At 36.1% G+C, this 23,900-nt stretch overlaps 1 protein-coding gene and 1 pseudogene across 2 annotated transcripts in view; one reads left to right on the forward strand and one right to left on the reverse strand.

The window, feature by feature from the left end:
* Positions 1-23,900, reverse strand: part of Pias2 (protein inhibitor of activated STAT 2) — an 84,145-nt gene that overhangs the window by 6,141 nt on the left and 54,104 nt on the right. Inside the window, exons 9-13 of one of the 2 annotated variants that reach the window (XM_023714619.1) lie at positions 17,192-17,352; positions 13,339-13,472; positions 11,272-11,443; positions 2,538-2,677; positions 9-180 (exon numbers count right to left, since the gene is read on the reverse strand). In XM_023714619.1, coding sequence (XP_023570387.1) covers positions 110-180; positions 2,538-2,677; positions 11,272-11,443; positions 13,339-13,472; positions 17,192-17,352 — 678 coding nt within the window. In that variant the 3' untranslated portion in view covers positions 9-109. The remainder of the gene's footprint in view (positions 1-8; positions 181-2,537; positions 2,678-11,271; positions 11,444-13,338; positions 13,473-17,191; positions 17,353-23,900) is intronic. The other variant, XM_023714617.1, reaches the window with a different exon arrangement.
* On the forward strand, positions 4,717-5,414 carry LOC105741997 (annotated as a pseudogene).

A 23,900-nucleotide genomic window follows, 5' to 3' on the forward strand; every position in this document is an offset into this window, starting at 1 on the left:
ATTCGCACCTGACAGTATGGCACTAACAATAATAAGGCAGTCATATTTTTTTTCTTGAAATAAGCTGTTTTCCACTCCATAAATACAAATTATATGTTTTATTTTGCATTCACTGTTGCACAGTATCAGAAGATGTTCCAAGCTGCAGTTCATTATTAATAGCATTTCTTCTTTGTTCTCCTGCAGATTCAGAAGATTCATATTTATGATGTTTAAAAGGAATGTTAAGAAATGTATTAAAATGTCATCTCTCCATTCTTGATATTCTATTTAATATTTTATTATAAAAGTATTAAATTTATTGACACCAAAAAGTACATCATGACTTACAGAACAATTACACACAAAAATAAACCAAAGTAACTAATTATAAAACAGCACATCAACAATAAAAATCAAATTAAAAGCTCAATGATTTAGATGTAATAATTGTCATATGTTGTTAACTTACACTTGACAATAAACTAGCAATTCTTCTAAAGGACAACTGAAACTTTATTTATCAGCTGGTAAGGAAACATTTTAGTATTTTAGAAATCAGATATTGGTTTATATCAACTAAATACAAGCCACGGATGTCAGTATTTCCTCGATACCAGCTTGAAATGCATGTTACCAAACACATTACTTAAACATATTTTACTACATTTTCCCAAGTCTGTATACTTTTAAAAACACTTAAAAATCTCACTTTTTAAAGCTCAATTTTAAAGCAAGATTAAGTTCTCTCAAGTAAAAAAAAAAAAAATTCATCCAGTCTCATATAATTTGGAAACTATCACGTCAAGTGACTTTTTTATGCTAGTACTAAATAGTAAGGGTCACTTTAACAGAAACATTCACTACATTTGTTTAGGTTTAATTTTTAATTCAAAGTCTTCAGGAAACAAATTATTTTCAAATTATTGCTTACAACAAATGTTAATACGATGCAGAGACTCCTCAAATTGGCCAAGTTAAAGTGACACTTAGGAATTAATATATGAGCTTCTGTCTTTGTTATGGACCATGAAATCTCATCTATACCTTAGCATTGATATTAGCTCTTATACTCAATGAACACTTTATAATGGGTGATACTTGGTTTTAAAAAATATTTTTAAATATTAATTTCCAAAGTATATACGGAATAAAGCATAAAAAGCAAAAAAGTATTTTTTAAAAAAGATTTCTGATTGGGGGCCGGCCAAATAGCTCAGTAGGCATTCCCAGGGCCTGCATGCCAGCCTGCCCTCAGGGAGCCCTGAGAAAGCAATTAAGACTGGGTGGTGGCCTGTGTCTGTAATCCCATCTCTTGGGAGGCTGTAAACAGGCGGATCACTACAAGTCCAATCTAGTAGTGAGACCCTGAACACCCTGTAGACCCTTCCCTAAGATTAAAAAAAAAAAAGATTGGTACTACTTTACGATATTCTTCCAAACTAAAATTTTATTAAAATTACCTAATGTTCACATAATAAAATTATACTTGGATGAATAACAGAGCTATCAACTATTTCAATAACACAAATTTTACCTAATGAAGAATTTTATTAACTAAGGAGAAGAAAAATAAGCCAGAGATCAAAATCAACTCACAAATCAAGAAAATTAGTAATAAAAGGTAGGAAATACAGTTCAATAAAGATGCTCCAAACAGAAAGATATATATATATAAATGACTGATTTGTTTTTTGGCTACTTGGCTCAGGCTGCCTTAAGGGCAGGTCTTGTAAGGCAGGTGGAGCTGGGATTGAACCATGGTATCCTGCACCTGACTGTGTTTGTAGGAGCAGGCGTTTAAACAACTGAGCTAACTGGCAGGCCCCCTACCTTGCTTAAATTTGACTGGGTCAAATGTATGTAAAAACAACAGAAACAGAGAAAGGGTGAGTGAAGGGGGAAAGGAAATTTTAGAATATGAGCCTACCTGCTTGAGTTCTGACATTAAAGTAATTTTTTTTTCGTTCGGACCCGGGGACTAAAAACTCAGGCCCTCACACTTGCCAGTGAAGCACTTATTGAGCCATCTCCCCAGTCCCAAAGTAATTTAAGTAACTCTGAATTCTTTGAACATTTATGTATTACATATATAAAAAACATACCCAAATATTAAGCTCTGCTCTACAGAAAAATTCGGAGGACCCTGATTTTAATGAGAAAAATGCACAGGGTTCAGCTGGCAGGCAAAATTAGACCCAAACTGTATCTATATGCTTTAAAGTCCTATGGGCTATTAAAGAAGAAATGTGACTAACAGGATGAATGTGTGCAAATATTCTCCCTAACCTGTAAAACTTGTAAGATAACTAACTCAAGAAGTCTGAGTACAAATTCTCTATAAGGCAGAACAGTCCATAAAATTTTCCTATTCTCCATGATTTCCTATCTGAAACCTCTATTTAGTCAACATGATAACAGAATATGATGCATAGAAAAAGATATTTTTGCATGAAGCTTTTCAATTTCTTTAGCATTTCTATTAGAAACTTCAAAATTTCTTTGGTTCACTAATATTTAAAAGAAATCACAAAAGAAAACAAAAATCCTCCACATACCTGGCAAATCTGATGACATGCTCGATATTGGCGTGTGGTGGAATGGCACAGAGTAGTCTGTTAATGAAGGCGGAATAGCAGCAGGATCAACTGAAGTCACACTGGGCACCCTTATAGAAGATGGCTGATACATGAGAACCCTGTTTTAAATAGCATGGGAAATTACAAATAATCTGGTTGTTAGTTCACAGAAGAGAACAGCTGAGCCACTGGACATTTTCAGATGTATGTTTACCAAGTCTCAACACAAGTAAGTGGCAGCTACTCCTACCACCTGTCTTCATTTTAACATGACTCTGTTGTGCCTTTCAATGGCAGGTGTGCCATAGAGCAAGTTGGCATTAAAATATAAAGCTCTGGAGTAATATGTAACACTTTCATCCATAAACAGAAAAAAACTCTTTACTTACATATGCTCTTATTATTGTACATATAGCAAGCATGTGGATATTAGTAATCTACTTGCAAAGAAATATGTAAGTAATATAGAGCTTTCTTAATAACAATCACTCAACAAGAATTTCTTCAAATCCAATTGAATTTGTCTTTGCTGTTTGAAATTTGGGAATGATCTGAGTATAACTAGTCAACACAAACCTGACAGCAGTACACTACAATCAGAAATCAGAATACCACGACCACATTTTGGGGTTTAAGACACAGTATCCAAAATTTAAAATGTTCCCTACCTATTCTTTAGGAAAATTATGATTTTGAAATTAGTTGTTCAAGCTCCTAAAAATTCAAATGAAAAAATTATACTTCATCATTCACTATTTATATATATGAAATTTAAAAATTCATTGTTTCAAGATGTAGTATAAAAATTAAAACATGTTTTTGGAAAAATTGAGGTTTGAAGACAAATTCTGTACATACTCTAACCCGTATTTTCTCATGGCTCACAGTAAACAACTAGAAATTCACAAGAAAAATGTCACAAATGTGTATTTCTAAACTAATCACCACTACTGACCCTATGGCTGCTGACGACTGTTAGCACCAAGTAATAAGATGCAAAAAGGAACAAAACATTAAGAATAGCATACCAAAACACTAACTACCAACTACTATAAGCTTAATGACACGCTGGAAAAACTGGTGCAAAGATAAAGAAGGTACAACTTTGTTAGAATTTAAAAGTATAATGACAACTCAGGATATCTGGACACTGGTTCCTATGGTTGAAACAATGCTCAGATCATTAAATAATGGTAGTAACAGATGAGAGTGGCATGACATTCATAACCCTGCTACATGACTTTATAATCTTGATTTAAATGTCAAACCACTAACTAAACCACTTAAATCAGAACTAACTGTTTCAGACACTGGCATCCTAAAACTGTTTATATTATGCCAAACACAAATTATTATGTTATTTGTCAAAAATATGAAAAGCAAAGTTATCTTAAAAGTACACACATAAAAGTCGTGCTGGTCAACTATGTCATTCTTCAAAGAACGAGTAAGTTATTTCAGACAGAATTCAGAAATCTTAAGATTTAAAACTGAAAAAATTAGAAAGCATATAAAGTCTATCTGAGGCTGTAACATAAGCCTAGTATTTCAATATGCACTTTCCAAAGGTAGATGGAGATAGATGGAAGGTATGATCCAAAGAGCAATATGCCTAAAATAGGGTTTTCTGACTTTGAATGGTATCTGAAGATCTAAAACCATAAGCAGGATATGAGGATTATTAGGAAAGGAAGGATATGGAGGGAGAAACCAGGAACTTGGAATAAGACAAACAGAAAGCAAAAAAAAAAAAAAGAAAAAGAAAGAAAGAAAGAAAGAGAAAAAGAAAAAGGAAAAAGGAAGGAGAAAAACATAACAGAGTAAGAAGGAGGAGATTAGGTTATATCTTATTGCTGGGAAGGAAAATTTAAAAAGGCTTTAATTTGTTCTTGTTGCTTCACAGTACTAACATTGTAATCTTTTTTTTCCTCTTCAAAATGTAAATAGACAAGCTTTTTTGAATTTTATTTATTTTTGAGACAGGATCTAACAATGTACTCCAGGCCAATCTTGAAGCTGCTAAGTAGTCTAAGCTGGCCTCAATTCATGATTTTTCTGCCTGTATCTCCTAAAAGCCAGGATTACAGACATGCACCATACATAAAGCTTGCTTTTATTTTCTTTTTCTGTCTTTTTAAGACAAGGTTTCACGAGAGCGGCCGAGGCAAGATGGGTCAAAGTCAGAGTGGTGGCCATGGTCCTGGAGGTGGTAAGAAGGATGATAAGGATAAGAAAAAGAAATATGAACCTCCTGTACCAACTAGAGTGGGGAAAAAGAAGAAGAAAACAAAAGGACCAGATGCTGCCAGCAAACTGCCACTGGTGACACCTCACACTCAGTGCCGATTAAAACTACTCAAGTTAGAGAGAATTAAAGACTATCTTCTCATGGAGGAAGAATTTATTAGAAATCAGGAACAAATGAAACCATTAGAAGAAAAGCAAGAGGAGGAAAGGTCAAAGGTAGATGATCTGAGGGGCACCCCAATGTCAGTAGGAACCTTGGAAGAGATCATTGATGACAATCATGCCATCGTGTCTACATCTGTAGGCTCAGAACACTACGTCAGCATCCTTTCATTTGTGGACAAGGATCTGCTGGAACCCGGCTGCTCAGTCCTACTCAACCACAAAGTGCATGCTGTGATTGGGGTGCTGATGGATGACACAGATCCTCTGGTCACAGTGATGAAGGTGGAAAAGGCCCCCCAGGAAACCTATGCTGACATTGGTGGGTTGGACAACCAAATCCAGGAAATAAAGGAATCTGTGGAGCTTCCTCTCACCCATCCTGAATACTATGAAGAGATGGGTATAAAGCCCCCTAAGGGGGTCATTCTCTATGGTAACAAATGAAGACTTCAAGAAATCTAAAGAAAATGTTCTTTATAAGAAACAGGAAGGTACCCCTGAGGGGCTGTATCTCTAGTGAACCACAGTTGCCTTCAGGCAAGTGGTTGGGACTTTTCTCAACCCCTGGGAAGGATGAGATTTGGGAAGGTGCCCTGAGGGAGACAGTTGATTTTTATCAGTAGCATGGCATGTCTTTTCTAATATGACATATAGGGTGCCTACTGGACGGCCTTTGTCTGTGGTCACTGTGCTGCTTGCTCTCTGCTTCCCAATAAAATGTGCTCTTTCACAAACAGTCAAAAAAAAAAAAAAAAAAAAAAAAAAAAAAAGACAAGGTTTCACTATACAATTCATGCTGGCCTGTAACTCAATGATCTTCCTGCCTCAGCTCCTGAGTGCTAGGATTACAGGCCTGTGCCACCACGCCCAGCTTAAAAGTTCATTTATTAAAAAAAAATTTCCTACTTTAAAGTATATTAAATCACCTATTTCTTCTCTGTCACTGAAATAAGGCAAAAAAAATCCAAAGTATTTATATAGTATAGCTTGTAGTAAAATTCATGCATATCTCCATTATCCCTGAAAGAAAATTTCAGATCTATAAGAAAAAAATACACTGTCGATCCCTTTCCCCTGTGGCCCCATAATCTTGAACAGAAAATTTGGGATACCACTGAGTTACAGGAACTTGGTCATAACCATCCAGCAGAAAAGTATAACCAGGAAGTATAAAAGTAAAAAAAAGAAACAAAGAAGAAAAATAGTACCTATTTTCCTAACACTCCTTCTCTTCACTTGATACTTCCCTGGAGATACTTTTCTCTTCATCCTGAATTGACACATTTAGGATCCCATTTATAGGAAATAATTCCCTTTCTTTTCCTATCACTGTGACTTTGATTTACATAAAAGTAAAAAAGGAAAAAAAACATCAGGTCAATGTCTCTAATCACTATCTTCATAGTAATATCTAACTACTACATACGTTCTGTCAATACAAAACTCTGAATGATTAAAAAACTAATCTTTGTTCCTATCAAAATGCTATCAAGGGCCGGGGAGATGGCTCTGTGGAATAAGCGCTTCCCTGGCAAGCACAAGAGCCTGAGATCAATCCCCGGTTCTGAAAAAAAAAACCAAAAACCAAAAAACAAAAAACAAAAATGCTATCAAAACCTAAGACAGAATGTAATGCAGGTACAAATTACTATATCAGTATCTGCAACCTCACTAAACATGAGTTATTTTAAGTGCAGACTGCATGTTTTTACTTAATGTCTGTAACCATTAACATAAAGTCAATTTTATATAAAGAGGTTAAAAATAATTGTTAGGATTATCAAATTATATTCTAGTAATTTTTATCAGAATCTTCACAAAGATCTTATTCATAAACAAAATGACTTTTAAACTTATGGAAAATATATGTATTTTTAACAGGTTCATGGAGACCTGTAAATGGCTATATCCTGCAGAACTATTTATGTACTGTGATGCTATAAAATAATAAAAATTTTTTAGAAAGCTTTTAAAATTTGTTTCTGATGATAGGATTACCCAATTATACAAATAGAAACAGGTATATACTATGGAAGTATACATTCTGAATTTTTATAAATTTATCATAACAAATTAAACTGGTAAAATACTATTAGCAAATATTAGTATTCTTTTTTCTTTTCTTTTCTTTTTTTTTTTGTGGAATCGGGGATTGAACTCAGGCCCTTGTGCTTGCCAGGGAAGTATTTATTCTACTGAGACATCTTCCTGGTCCTCCAATATTAGTATTCTAAACCACTTTTTACCATCAGAGAATTACATGGAATTCATACTTGACTCAGATTTGCAGTCTGAAAACAGGTTGATAATTTTAATTCACATGCCTAAAATATAATGTGCTCCCACTTTGACCATAAAACATAAAACATTAAAATTTAAAGTGGGCAGTGACATAAGCGCCTGCCTAGCAAGCATAAGGTCCAGAGTTCAATTCCCAGTACACACATACACACACGCAAAAAAAAAAAAAAAAAGATTAAAATTTAGAATCAATTCTTTGGGGTTTTTTTGTGGTACGTGGAATTAAGCCCAAGTCCTTGTGCAAATACACAAATGTTATATCACTGAACTACATTTCCAGTTCTGTAATGATTCTTGATCCAAAGGAATGCATACATAATTTATCCATACTCTTGTTTTCTGTCTTTAAACTACCTTGAACAAAGCAAGCACCCAATTTTTAAGGAGGTGGAAGCATAAAATATAAAATAATCTTCGAATATAGGCAAAACATCAGAATTTTTCTAAAGCTTTAGATGGTACCAGTTCCTTTTGAAAGAATATACAAGACTGCATTTTACATTCTACCATGTTGCAAGAAAGGGGCTAGAACGGTCATTAAAATGGTATCAGCAATTCTCTGTATGTCAGAAGCGTTCACTTTCATTGTAGTCCTCTATAAAACTGTTTGTAAGAATAATTTTTACTAAGACAGTACATTCTTAATATGTTTACCTTACTTCTCACTATTTGTTCTCATCTACCTTCTATCCAATGGCCAAGAAGTCCAATGATAAACTTATTCAACAGAGGAAAAGCACAAAAATTCAAGATGGTGAAACACAAAGACAGGTTATGAAAAGAATGGCCCAGGAACAAAAGCCTACGAATAGGAAAGGATCAGATGATAAACTATAGCATAAGCCAATACCATGACATCTTAATAGGCAGCATCTACCTACCACAAATCAGTAAATGTGATTTTAGCACAACACATACACTATTAGTGTTCACAGCAAGTTCCAATAAAGTATTCTCAGGTATCTTTTTGCCTTTGGCCCTAAATATGCTTAACATAATAACAAAGAAAGCTCATGCTAGTCAGTGGGTTCCTAGGAAAAAACAACAAGGTGGCCATGACACATTTTGATGCCTGGCTTAAGTTTCAGTTCTTTATTTTATTTTTTTTAAGTTTCAATTCTGAGACTTAAGTTATCGTGTCTTCAGTCATCATCACATGCACCAGGTTAGACAGCTCACTTTTTTCTCCCATCACTCTGCCTACAGTCACATGTAGTACACTTCTTAAGTATCACTATGGAATAAAATGCTATTAAGTAAAGCCAAACAACCCAAACTAGAGTAAACTCGATGCAGTATGTATCCTGAGCACTATGCTTCTTTTTATTAATGCTGTGTGAGAACAAATTAGTTTAAGCAGTGAAGCCTTCAATTCATTAAGTGAATTCTGACAGTTTACAAGCATTTCTATCAAGAATGGTAGTTATTTAATGTCCTTCAAGCATCTAATAAGATGACTACACTGTATAGCTAGTCACACAACAGAACAAATTTAATCAATTATTTCCTAATATTAAGGCACCTGTAGTTAAAAAGTATTTCATCATAGATGTCATTTTAATATGTAATTACATGAAAGATTCTGAATTTTCATTTATCTTTCCATGTGATTATCTGACTAGAGAAGCAATATATATGTAAATCTAGTTTGTATTAAGACTTATACTGACTTCATGGAAAGAGCTAGGTATATAAAATTTATACAGACTTTAAGGTCAAAACTTTCATGTTTTAATCACGCTTTCTATTTAGATTTGTGTTAATTTTTGTTTTCTTTAAAAAATAGATGAGGAGGGCCGGGGAGGCGGCTCAGCAGAATAAGTGCTTCCCAACAAGCGCAAGGGCTTGAGCTCAGTCCCCAGTTCCGCAAAAAAAAAAAAAACTAAACTAAAAAATAGATGAGGGAGGGCTGGCAAGATAGCTCAGCAGATTATAAAGCACCTGTTCAGGCAGACACAGGGAGTGGGGGTTCAAACCCCGGCATGACATACTGGCCTCGCCTCCTGGGCACCCAGAGAGAGCAACAGATTGGGCGTGGTGGTGCCTGTAATCCCAGTGCTTCGAGGCTGAAAACAGAGTCACTAAGAGGCTGAGCTGTGTAGTGAGACACTGTAGACCCTGTACTAAATACGTTAAAAAAAAATAAAATAAGTAAAACTAGATGAGGGATAGCTAAGTATTGCAACTATTCTAAGTTCACTGCATACTACGGTCATTTTAGATTTTATCACCTGAAATGTATATCATTTCTATAGGTAGCTATCCATGTGGAATCAATTCAAAGCATCAGTAAACTCAATCTTTCAACCAGGACTGACTACAACTAATTATAGTACTTAAAACTCATTTTTCCAGCATATTATAATGGTTATGGCAAAGTATTATTTAAAATACTGTATGTAAGCATTCATTCTCCTAATTCTACACCAGTAAATATTTGAAAAATATATTTTCATTTTTAATCACGAAAATTAAAGTTACAGAAGTACCAACCACACTGTCTTGAAGGAACAATAAACAATCAGCATGTCAGAAAAAAAATCCACTCAATCATTTTTCTAATTTTCTCCTGCAATTAAAGTGTCACTCCAATTAATAAATTATGAAAACATTTGTTCTTATCCTGATGTATAAATCATATCTGAAAATACATTTAAATAAGAAAGCACTGCTTAGGCAGATGCAGGGGCCAGGAGTTTGATCCCCTGCCTGCAGGGCCGGGTCACCCCCGAGGCATGCTGAACTGGTGATTTGAAACTGGGCATGGTGGTGCACACCTGTAATCCCAGCGCTTGGGAGGCTGAAAAACAGGAAGGATCACTACAAGTCCAATCTGTGTAGTAAGACCCTGTAGACCTTACACTAAATACATAAAATAATAAGAAAGAAAAGACCTCAAATGGTTTATTAAAAGTAACTAAAGAAAGTTGCTTAAAAAAGTTCAAAGTTGTAAAATGTATATTGCCAGGGAGAAGGCTCAGTGGAATAAGCACTTCCCTGGCAAGTGCAAGGTCCTGAGTTCAATCCCCAGTCCCACCAAACAAACAAAAAAAAGTATACTCTAGAGACATACTGGGAGTATAATTCTTTCCATTAAAAAATGTCTAGAACAAGTAAATTTTGAAAGGAAAAGACCAATGGCTGCCTGTATCTGGGGAGTATGGAAATAAAAATGCAAATGACTGGGATTTTTCAGGTGCTAGAAATATCCCACAAATGCCTTGTGGTGTTAATTGAACAACTCTGTATAACAGAGCTGTTAAACAAAAATAAATGGGCTGAAAAGCCAGAGATAAGACTAGTACATCCAAGTCTAAAGGTATTCATGGGTTGTAAGAAACACTCTGCTATATGTATTCTCAAATCTGTGACACGTGCCTATTGTTAACCATTTGGACCTGTCTTTTCCTATAGGTCAGAATGGCTTCTCTGAGATGAGTTGGTCAGTATACAATCCATCTCCTTGCCCATAATTTGCACTGGACATGATGGAAAGGAAAGGGAATCAATTTTCACTGGGCAGCTACCACATTCCTAACAGATGGTAGGTTTTTTCATTATCTTCGTGAAACCTGAGAGCAATGTACCTGATTTTGCAGAAGGAAAAAAAAGGGAGCTCAAGCAAGTTAACAATTTTGAACACAAAGCAAGTAAACAAGTGCCAGAATTGTGAATCTCCTCTTGAAGATGCCTAATTTCATACTTAATTACAACATACCTCCTCATGCTGGCCTAAAATGCTAAATTTCCTCACACAGCTTTAAGAAATTAACAAAAAGGTTATCAAATATGAAATAAATATCTCAAATTTTCACTTCCTGGAGATGTAACTATTTTTGTCATAAAGTCTGCTTTCCTGTAACATGCTTATATGAATATATTTCACATACTAGGAGGCAAATAAAAATTACCCGCTATTCTGCTTCTCAGATTTAAAAAACCTAGCAAAAAAACAACTAGTTAAGTGTAGCAAGCAATAGTGAACTATAAATTAACAAACCCTTTGGTTGGGCTGCTTTGTGTTTCAGACATAAAGATGCATTTCCTTTTGGCAGGAGGGTCTTCCTCTTCATCAGAAGAGCTTTCTATTGTTAGGTCGATAACATCCACTTTCTTCTTGCTTGCTTCACTGGCTACAGTAACTGAACAAGGCTTACTGAGGACGCTTGAACCTAGAGGCAAAGAAAGAAAAAGGAAAACAGAAACTCTAACCACAACAGTCTTAATTATGCAGTTTATCTATGACAATACACAGCCAGGCAAGCCACATACTCTGTCTACCTCACTAACTCTAGACGTCTATAAAATGACTGCTTGCTTAGGAAGGCAGCAAGCACGAGCATTATTTCTTGACAAGGGATCAAAAGTCTTCAGACAGCATATTCATAGTTCTCTCAAATATTGTTGCTAGATTTGTACAGATTCTTTTGTGGCTCAAACTGTCTTTTTGTTTGGAGAAACCGGGGATTGAACTCAGGCCCTTGCACTTGCCAGGGAAGCACTTATTCCACTGAGCCATCTCCCCGGCCCCTCAAACTGTCTTGCTAACAGCCATTCTACAAACCAACCTCTGGAGTTAGGGAACTGGTCTCAAGCCACGGGAAAAAGTATATGGTTTCACTAACTGCATATTCTCTCAGTTATGATTGAGTCAGAATCAGTAATTTTATTATAGCCAAACTGTTCATACCAAAGAATGTATAGGCTTCTCACTATAAGCCAGAATCGATTTTTTAAAAAAAAAAAAAAGTTCACTTTGATAAGCTGGAGAGAAAAAAACACCACACTTGGCATTTGGCACTCATTTACAGTTACTGTCACGAATTATAATCATCCAAATTCCACTAAGATAGTCTCACATGTATTAACTCATTTGCATAAAAATATGTTCCATTTACTGTTTTCTTAAAGATAGGAAACTTGGTCACTAAAATCTTGAGTTAAGTACTATAATATTAGCATATATTCATCGCACTGGGAGAACTTTCAAACACAGTAAAAGTGAAACTTAAAGCCAATGAGGGAGATGGCTCAGTGGAATAAGCACCTGCCTAGCAAGCACAAGGGCCTGAGTTCAATCCCAGGTTCTGCCAAAAAAAAAAAAAAAAAAAAAAAAGTCAACGAGTAGAGTTGTTCAGAGAAAAAAAACAAGCTTACCTACAGATTTCGACTTACCTAAGTTTACCCATGGGCCTGTACTCAACAGGGAATTGAAGGAGAGGAATACATCCTACTTAACTACAGCCATGATAAAATTCCATCTCCACCACAAAAAAAGGGAAACAATCTTATTGTACGTCCTTCACAACTATTCCATGTCCACCTGCCTCCTTACATTAACGGGTGACAGATCTCGCCTATCTAAATACACTAGGGCCGAGAAGATGGCTCAGTAGAGTAAGTGCTTGCCTGGCAAATGCAAGGGTCTGAGTTCAATTCCCGGTTCCGCCAAAAAAATAAAAATGTATAAATAAATTCCATTCTTAATAAATAAAAATACACTGCCACAAGAAGCTGTGCCTACAGATACTCTCACTACTGCCCACATAAATACTTCTGATTTCTCATTTTATAACAAACTATTAAAATTGTTTTAGGTGGCTATTCCATTTATTTTATATGTGAAAGGCATTATCAAAAGGCTGGTATAATGGTATAAAAGAGCACATTTGTCCTATTCATTTGTTTATTTGGTACAGAGTCTCACTGTGCAGCTTGGACTTGTAGTGATCCTCCTGTCTCAGTCTCCCCAGCACTGGGGTTACCGACATGTGCCACCACACCCGGTTTTCATGGGCAGCATGGTGCGCCTAGGGTTCTGGGGCTGGCGCGGCATGTGGTACCGGGGATCAAACCTGGATCTCTGAGCTTGCTGGCAAATGGTTAGATCACTGAGTTATCTTTCCAGTCCAATAACTGAGGACATTTCTTAAAAAATTACAGATGATCAAAAAGTAAAGTTAGAAACTGAATTCCCAAAATAGTTCTATTTGCTATGATCAATAATAAAAATAATATTCTACAAGTCACAATTCTTTGTACTACTCTGCTGTCAACTTGCACATACTTTCTATTTTTGTACATGGCTGGCTGGATACTTTCATAGCTTCTTTCTTCGGCCTCATTGGACACCAAGAACCATCTTCTTGGAATTTGATCTCATCCACATCAGAACAGTCATTGAGAATTTCCATAAAAAGCCTATAAATTAAGAAGTACAACACATACATATTGTCAATGTCTTTGTTCAAAAATGAAGATAGTAATATAAGACACCAATAATCCTGCTTTTTATTCTTGTATTTTAATACTTCACACTTTATATAGTAACTATTAATGCACTCTTCCTCCATGGAGAGATGAATTAGACTTATTTAATGTGGTGTTAAAGACTGAAACCAGGGCCTTCAGAAAGCTAGGTAATTGCTTATCAATGAGCGAGAGCCCTTAGCCAGGTTTTAGGCTTATACTAGACAATATAAGAATTAAGCGACTTACTGAGTGACATTTACAATATAAGTGACTAAAATAGCAATTAAAGCTGGAGTTTCCTAGTAGGACTGGCAGCTTGCTCCTGCCAGCTTGAACCACAGATGGTACAAGCATGACTGTCCCATTGCGTGGCATGAACTACCAGTGGTTAGCTATTTAACATTAGACAATGGAATTCAAATCAGATCCACCAAGCAATGAGACATGAATTAAAGTCCATCATGGATGTGTTAAGAAGAACATGTGCCACAATACATAAACAGACAAAGTTAATAACTTATAAGCTTATCAAGAAAAAGAAACATGGGAATTAAGAAAGCAGAAAGGAACAGTGACATAAAAGAAGTCGCAATAAATAGAATTCAAAGCATACAAAATATTTTCTAAGACAAGAACAAAACTAAAATTGAAGTCAGTACAAAAACCTATCTGGAAAATTTGTTACATTTACAAACAAATATGAGACACAGATTTAAAAAAAAAAAAAAATTGAAGTTTTTTTTTTTTATCTTTTTTTTTGTGCAGGGTCTCACTATGCAGCTTGGACTTATAGTGATCCTCCTGATTTACGCCTCCCTAGTGCTGGGATTACAGGCATGTGCTACCACACCTTGACTCCATTGCCAGCTGAGTGCGCCCAGGGGCAGGGCCAGCACAGCATATGGTGCCTAGGATTGAAGAATGGCCCGTGTTCACCTAAGCCAAGTGCTTAGTCCGCTGAGCTATATTGCTGGCCCTGAGTATTTTAAACAGAATTAAAATATAACAACAGTTGTGAAATGGAGGTGGCACAATCACATGATCACAAATTAAGATATAATAAACCATCTTCATTTTATACCATATACAAAACTTAACTTAGCATACACAGATTGAAATGAAGTACTTATAAAACCATAAGAAAGCATTACACAAAACTTTTTTATATTGAATACGGAAAAGTGTCTTAATACGATATCAAAACAATAAAAAGTTGATAAAAAAAAAAAAGTTGATCCAAAGGAAAAAAACTTATCTCAAAGACAGTGTTAGAAATTCAAAAGCTAAAATTGCAGAAAATATATACCAACAAATATGTATCCAGAATAGACAAAACTATCAATACTCCATAATATCAAAACGATTTTGATGTCATTTAAAGAAAACATTCAGAAGGAGATTAGACAAGAAAAAGATGCTTATGCAATATTATTATAATAATATTTATTTGATACAGGGTCTTGCTACATAGGTCAGACTTGTAGTGATCCTCCTATCTCAGCCTCCCCAGAGCTGGGATTACAGGCATGTACTATCACTCGTGGTTTTGGAGCCTACACAGGCCCTGCTATATCCTCAGCCTGCTTAATGCGTTAGCAATGAGAAGTTCAAATTAATTTTACAATGGATTACCACTATCTACCAGTATTAACATCTATAATTAAAAACCTATCAAATATTGGAAGAGAATGTTGATCAACAAGATTTTTTCCAGGCTGTTAAACTGTTAAATGGAAAATAAAATAAAACAAGCATTTGTTTTACTGATAACAAAATTTTATTCAAAGTAGTTGCTTGAGCCAGGGAGACAGCTCAGTAGAATGAGCGCTCGCCTGGGAAGCGCAAGGTCCTGAGTTCAATCCCTGGTACTGCAAAAAAAAAAAAAAAAAAAAAAAGCCAAAGTATTTGCTTGAAAGATAAACAATACAGGATTTAGGCATGAATATTCATATATGTATTTGCAGTAATGCAAAATCAGAGCACTCTATTGAAAACATAAACCACCCCTGGTAAATGACACAATAGAATGTGACTCAACAATAAAATGAACTATTGGTACATGCAATAAAATGGAAGAATTTCAAGTAAGTATGGTAAAGTAAGAGATACTAGACAAAAGACTTACATACTTCATCTTCCTATTCATGTAAAATTCTGCAAATATCCACATTTAATTCTCAGATGGTTTAAAAGAATTCTACAAGTACTAATACACTGCAATAATCTTCCAGTATACATATAAACATCAAAAATATGTGGTACATATTGAAAGAATGATAAAACAACTGCAGCAAAAGTTAATGACTGATGTACTTTTTTTTTTTTTTTTATTGGCAGAACCGGGGATTGAACTCAGGCCCTTGCGCTTGTCAGGCAGGCACTTACTCTACAGAGCTATCTCCCTGGCCTTGACTGATGTATCTGGGTTAAAGTAAGACTGGAGGTTATTTATGCAAATGCTGCAACTTCTCTGTAAATTGGAAATTATTTTTATTTTCTTTTTTTTTTTTTTTTTTTGTGGAACCGGGGATTGAATTCAGGCCCTTGCACTTGCCAGGGAAGTGCTTATTCCACTGAGCCATCTCCCCGGCCCCTGGAAATTATTTCAAAATAAACTAAAACTCTTATAAAAATAATCAGGCAAAACAAGTTTTGAGAAAAGTGAAAAGTTCCATTCACTCTTCATACACTTGCTCCTCTCCCCAAGAGGTCTCTAAAATATTTTTCAAAAAAAGAGTGTAGGATTATCTTTCAAGCTCTAGAATATTTATTTTTCACTATGTGATGAGGGAAAATCATATGTAAATATAAAACTGGAAAGTTATGATTTGAATGTTTTTAATATATTAATAAACAGTAAATACCACAGGAGTGGACTACTTCATTCCATTAACTGTATTTTTAAATCTGTGCATCACTGGGTATTGCATTATGTGTTATTGTGTAATTACTGTATAATTTTTTAAAGTGTCATCAAAAAAAGGACACCTCACTTACTGAAAATACTTTATATGGACTTTTACATCGTATAATTTTGAGAAACAAAACATAAAGGAAAACTGTTTCTCCTAGTTCCTAAAATAGTCATCCCCATCCGAAAACCTGAAACTTTTCCAACATCAATGCTCAAAAGTGTTCAGATTTTGGAGTATTCTGAATTTGGCATTTCCAGATTAAGGATACTTACTTGGTAAAGTTCATGCAACTAAGTAAGACTGAGTAAAATTAAGTATTAAATAAAAATACTCGGGGCTGGGGAGATAGCTCAGGGGCATAAGAGCCTGCCTGGCAAGTGCAAGGTCCCGAGTTCGGTCCCCGGTACCACCAAAAATAAACAAACAAACAAACAAACAACTAAATAAAATGCTCAAATACCATATTTTATATACTAGAATAGACTATATATTAGATTGTGCTGAAGGAGATACAGCCAATAGGTATTGGAAAGGCAACAGAGAAGACAATACTCATTTAGAGATATTGGGTATGTAGCTCAGTGTGAAGATCCCACGTTCAATCTGCAGTATTGTAAAACCAAACTAAACCAATCCAACGCAAACAAAGTTGAGGTTGGGATGAAGTATTCATGGCGAGAAAAGCTTAGCATTCATAAAGCCCTAGGGTGTATCCCTAGCACAATAAAGAGGAGGTAGGGAGAATATACTCACCCATCTAATATTAGACTTTCATATGCAGCTTTTTTATCACACACTGGACAAATCCAGGTGGGCTTCTTTTCATTCATTTGTAGATAAAGGGCAGCATCAAAACACTGCAGATGGGTACACGTCACTGCACGGCATGGGATTGTTAGTCTCATTTTTCCTAGCTATAGGATAAGAACACAATGTGGAAACTACTTTAAAAAGAACAAAGCCTCACAGAGAACCGAAACAGAAACAGTCTGAAGAAAGCACACAAAAAGATAATCACAAAAAGAATCCAAATCAGAATTTATTCCCACCAACATTACTTTTGTTCAGTCCATTTGATTGCTGTACGATTTCTGAAAGATCATTTTACTTTTTCAAAGATATAAAAAGATACACATACAGTACAATAAAAACAAGACTCCTGATCTCGTGCCAATGTGTTACAGTTAAATATTGTTATGCATTGTTTACATATTTTTTCATGTTATTAATCAAGTTTATATTTAAATTTTCTTTCCAAAAATTGTATTTTGTACTCAATTCTATGGAGCTTGAATGACACCAAGATATGTACAGTACAGAGGTTAGATTAGACTTTCCTGTATAACCTGTAAAATTTCCCCATATATTTCCTTCACAGAAAATATCTCCATTTAAAAACAGCTGTTAATACACAACACAGGCCAGACCCAGTCGCACATGCCTATAGTCCCAGCAAATTCAAGACCAACACTCAAGGCCAGCCTGAACTGCACAGTGAGGCCCTGTCTCAAAAACCAAAACCATTGTATTAACCATCTTTACCCTCCTATCATACTGTTTTGGAATTTTGATTTTTTGTATTTTCTTTTAAATAAATAAGTAAACCAGCTGTTTCTTTGCCTGAAAATTTGTTTCTCCCCTATATACTAAGCTCCACAAGGACAGGGTGGTCTACATTTGTTCATCATCATAATCCTCTTGTCCTAGTACAATATGAACTCATCGTATGGGCTATTAATGGGCCAGGCAATAAAACACAGGAGGACTGAAGCAAAGGCAAAGAGAAAACAAGAAAAGGCAGGATTTCCTCATATGTCTATAGTTTACAAAATTTCATGGCAGAATAATATTCTTAGCTGAATGACAGAAATTTCAATGTTATCATTTTTGGTTGATCTGCAGTTCAAGTGTGTTAAAATGAACACTGGGATATCGTGTAATTTAAAAAGAAAATGATTTTCCCAATCAGCATGACCGTAATTCTCACATAATTTATACCTTATGTAAAGCACTATTACTTCCCATTTAATTCCAGAACATTTATTATACTGTAAAAATATATTTATAAATATAACTCCTCTCCCTCACTGTACTGGGAAGTAGATCAAGGGCTTTCACATGAGCTATACAACCAGCACCAGGCCCTATTTTTAAATGTTTTATTTTGACACAGTCTTGTTAAACTGCTAAGTTCCCCATACTGGGCTCTGAGATATGCTCATGCCTCAGCCTTACACATTACATTAGGACCACAAGTGTGAACCACCACACCCAGGTCCTGGTTAATAACTAAGGAACCTGAGGCATAAAGAAGCTAAAAAGAAACAAACGCTGGTGGCACATTCCTATAATCTCAACTGTTGGGAGGCTAAGGGAAGAGTACCCCAAGTTCAAAGCCAGCCTGAGATCACAAGACTGTCTCTACAAAACCAAACCAAACTGACAAATAAACTGAGCAGTCTAACAGTACAAAGTCAGAAAACAGCACAGGTAAGAAGTGAGCAATGAAGTCCATCCTTGTTAGTATGCTACACTGCCTCTATCTAACTCTGACTCTAAAGGAAGCTTTAGACTTTCAGAAGTCAATGATTCAAGAAGTATGCAGTACAATATAACTTGTCATTTTAGGACACACACACACACACACAAAATCTGAGGTAACTTCTCTTACAATATGTTCTGTATTTTTACTTCCTTTGTAACATTATCTTTGAAGTTATCTAAAATGTTATCATACTCTACAATCTTTCCTAGAATTCCTATAACACCCATAAGCAACCTTATGACTCTGTGGAGCTGGCATCTCTACTTTTATTGTGAGATGAAAATTTAGAAGCTACAAGAGGCTAAAACAATTCAAAGGACAGCTAGTGGAGTTATAACACAAATCTAAAAGTTCTTTGCTTTCCTGAGATGTCACTAGGTGTAATAACAGTATATACGGCACTAGCTTTTGGGTTTAATTATCCTTTTCCTGTTGTTGTAGACAGCTGAGTTACTTAAAAATATTACAGGCATTCAGAAAGGGCTAGGCTCCCCAAGGAGGCAGTAAAGATGACAAGATACCTTACAACTGTGACAGACATACACATTCACTGTGGGCCAGACCTCCTCCCTAAGGATGGACATCAGGGACTGATACTCTAAATAGGTATCAATCACCTTGAAAACGCCAAGAAGAGCACTAACCCAAACTCCTACAGCAAGAGGCACTGTTACAGATTCAGGCCCTCTTGCTATCATGACTTGCTTCCCCATTTGATCCTGATTTCATCAACTTTACCTGAGCAATTATACTCGTATCCTTACTGGTTGGCCATAGTTTTGTCCCATCTCACGCCCAATTAAGTGAGTTCCTGTGTTTCCAACCTTGGACCTGCCTCAAGTCATGGTTTGCTCTACAAAAATCCCTAGAAAAAGCAGGTTTCTGAGCAACCCACTAGGGTCCCCTCTGTCGCTCTCTAGGTCAGAAGCTTTCTTTCCCTTAATGTATTCAGCTCTTAACCTCTGTTGTTCCTAAAACTCATCCTTTGGTTTCAGAGAAAAATGAACTTGTCCCAGGTTATCTTTATTTTTTTTAATTAAAATATATTTAAAATGTAGGGATAAAGAATCATATATGTTTACACATAAGTCCAGAAATCTAACCATATACAACATTGTTGCAGGACAGTCCCGAAACACTCCTTTTCCTGTCTCCTGCCTTCATTCACCACCCCCTTCCTTTTTAAACAATCATTTACCAAGAGAAAGCATGACAGCAACTGGCATTCACAACAGGCAGCACATATGCAGAAGACCAGAATGACAGGCACTCCAAACATGAACCTACTATTACAAATTGCCATCTTCAGTGCAGTTGCTTAGTTCACAGGTGTCTGTATATATCGTTAGTCAGGGTGAGAATTCTTCCAATTAACTGCTAGTTTTGAAAATCTTCTGAAGATTCTCAGGATCATTGCCTTACCCATCTTGTACATGTAACTGTATGTCTTGCCTCTGTTATGTTTCCTAGCTCTTCTCCTTGCTCTCTATTCATTGCCTAGTCCTCAAGTTCTTGCTTTCCTCTTAATTGTATTATACCTATTTGTATTCTATTTTGTATTTCTTCTTCAGGTTATCTTTCCTTGTCTCAGGTTGGAAGTTTCCCCTATATCACTATTCTGTAAAAATTTTTGATCTACTTAGAATGCCAACTACTATGCACTCAATGAAATAGCTCTGCGGATTAAAGCTCCTGCAAGCAGGTTCAGGGGCCCGGGGTTCAATCCCCGGGCATGCCATGCTGGCCCTGCTCCTGGGGTGCACTGAGAGGGCAATTGAGACTGGGCGTAGTGGTGCACTTGGGAGGCTGCAAACAGGAGAATCACTGAGTTCTATCCAGTAGTGAGACCCTGAACACCCTGTAGACCCTTCCCTAAAATACAGAAAAAAAAGTTTAAACGTATCATATATTCTGAAATCCAACTGTCTTTGCATTCCTAAAAGGCATCTCTTTGTTACTACCTACTGCAAAAGGTGTGCATGCCATGGCAGTCCCCAGCTGGTAGCTGACTAAAGATTATGTAGTATTATACTATGGCAGAAAATGTATCCTCATTTTGCCCATGTCCACAGACTTTTTGAGAAAGTGAGATTAAGAGCAGTGGAGTAATTGTTCAGTGGTGGAAATTCCAAAGCAGCTCACTCTTCAGGCTGTGGCATGGCACTGCAGACTGCTTTTTGCCCATTTCTACAGTGAAAACTGGGAGCAAAAATCAAATGTGAAATGACTGTGGCTACATCAGAAAGGACGCACCTGCAAAGGTGCGGCAAAGAGTAAAAGGCTGCTGAAAAAGATTACATTTCCACAATAGTAAGGATGGCCTGAGGGCATCTCAGGAATCTGTAAGACCTTCACCTACCCTGGGAAGGGTCAAGAGTGTAGAAGTATGAAGTTTTTATCTGCAAACAGAGCCCTCGTTTGGGGCCCTTGTTCAAGAAGGGTCACACAAGGAATCGGTTCCCTAGCATTAATTTCACTATGCTCAGCAATCCTGCCACTTAGAAGCAGCAGACCTTGGTGCCACAGACGTAGTACTGGTTCTGTAGTCATTCCAAATGCAAGAGATACACGGGCATGGATGCTTCCACCCAGATTTCAACAGATATGGAAACCCAGGTAGTGTGTAAAACTGTGAGAATTAAGCAAAAGGGCAGTGAAGACCTCAGGACCGTGGAGATGTAAAGAATGTGGAACATCTCCTGAGGAAGGCCACAAGCAATGAGCAGAGCCCCCTGAGAGAGGCTATGAAGGCTGCAAACAGCACTGTCACAAGTGCAAGGTTGCCCAAATCCTTTTCAGCTAATACTGTGCCACAACTTGTCCCAGACTCTGGACACTGAGTTGCAAGACCTAATGTTTGCACTACTGGGTTTCAGGCTTGCAGGGGTCTGATTTCTGCCTACTCCCATATCCCTCTTTAGAAATGGGAACATTTGCCATGGTATGTTGGAAGTGTTTAATTTTCTTTTTGGTTTTAGCAGGAGCTCACAGCTAAGTATTTGCCTTGAATCACAGAGGACACTGTGACTTAAAATGTTTCAGTATTATACTTTGTATATTATGGTGTAGACTCAAAAAAAAAGCAATCAAAATCTGCATATTTGGAGGTGTGGCCTGGGTAGAACAGGTAAGTCACTGTGTGACCTGAAAAGGCATATTCTCACCTCCCCTCACTTCCTGCAACCTGCCTGCCATGGGTTGAGCACTTCTTCCTCTTCCATGCCTCTCTGCCATCCCTTTTGTGTCTTGGAACCAGTCAATCATTGACTGTAAGCCCAAATAATCTTACCTCGTTAAGACTTGTGTCACATATTTTGTTTCAGTAAAAAAAAAAAAAAAAACACTAGTATTTTTTTAAAGGAATTTTCAATCAACACAGATTAGTTTGTTTTTTATTAGTGTCTGCAAACAGCCCAAAATCACTAAAATAGGCTGAATAAAGTTGTACTAAGCAATTCAACAACGTGATTATAGTGATTAAGACAGATTTACATATACTGAAGATATACTGTTAATTAAAACACAGCAAGCCATGGTAAACACAGTATAATTTTTCCAATGAAAACACACACAACTAAAAATAGTTGAATTTAAAAAGCACTACTTCTGAATAACCTTGGTAACTTTAATATTTTATTTTTAATTGTTTCTGTTCTATTCAAATAATTTTATAATTATTAAACATCTATTAAATTGTTTGTATTTTTTTTTTTTTTAATAATGCCCAAACTCTGACCACTGTTTGAAGATAGCAGTTCTTAAATCTGGTTTAAGAAATCTTTACACCTTGTTATGCCTTGATGTACTACTCCCAAACCCTTTTGTGCTCACAGGTGGGGCTTTTAGGAGGTGGCTGGATCTAAGACAGTAGAGCTGAACCTATGGCACATGTGTTGTTTTTCTTTTGAAACAAAAGATGTGAATGTATGAGTTGTTTTTAAAAAAAATTAAAACCTCAGTACTCATGTTTCATGGCTGCAATAAACTAATCAATTTTGGGTTTTAGTTTAGGCACTTGTTTCTAAAAGGGTTGATATCGCTGATCTAGTGTGTGTGAATATGAACTAAAGGTGTGTGATAACTAAATTAGTCCGCTGATTGGTTTAGCACAGTTTTGGGCATGGACAATGGTTGCTGTCTTAAAATTTCCTACAACTTAACATTCAGAATTATAAAGTTGCCGATCCTTAATTGAATTCTACACTAGTTTCTTACAAGAGTTACTGAATATTCCCTAACTGGAAGATATTACTATCTGAATAAGTCAGATCAATTTCCAAACACTGACTGTGCCATTTTATTTAAAAAGATTTGAGGGCTGGCCAGATAGCTCAGTGGATTAAAATGCCTGCTCAGACAGACGCAGGGACCAGGGCTCCATCCCAGGCATGCAGAGCTGGCCCCGCCCCTGAGGCGAGCTGAGATGGCTTTTGAAACTGGGCATGGTGGCATGTGCCTGTAATCCCAGCACTTGGGAGGCTGAAAACAGAATAATCACTACAAGTCTGACCTGGCAAGTGAGACCCTGTACTACATACGTAAAATAAAAAAATAAAAGATTTAGAAAGTGCTGAATTCTATGATGATACTTTCTAGAAATTTTGAAGTATATTGTTTTTATAAATGAAATGGTGGCTAGCCAACACAATACATTATTATACAATGTTATGCAGGCAAATATCTAAATTGATATTTGTTTATTGTAGACTAGGAGTCTAAATTTTCTTAAGAGTTTGTAAGTAAAATGATCCCAATCAGTGGTTTTGAGTTATTTTTAGCAAACACAAACATATATATATAATTTTAAGGTTTTCTTAAACCGTTTTTCTCTTATGAATATGGTCTTCAGCTGCATCCATTTACCTATTACAACTTGAGTTTTTAGCTGAGTAACACTCTGTTGTATAAAACACCACA

This window comes from Octodon degus, unplaced genomic scaffold (assembly GCF_000260255.1).
Source record: "Octodon degus isolate 3935 unplaced genomic scaffold, OctDeg1.0 scaffold00003, whole genome shotgun sequence".
Lineage (NCBI taxonomy): Eukaryota > Metazoa > Chordata > Mammalia > Rodentia > Octodontidae > Octodon > Octodon degus.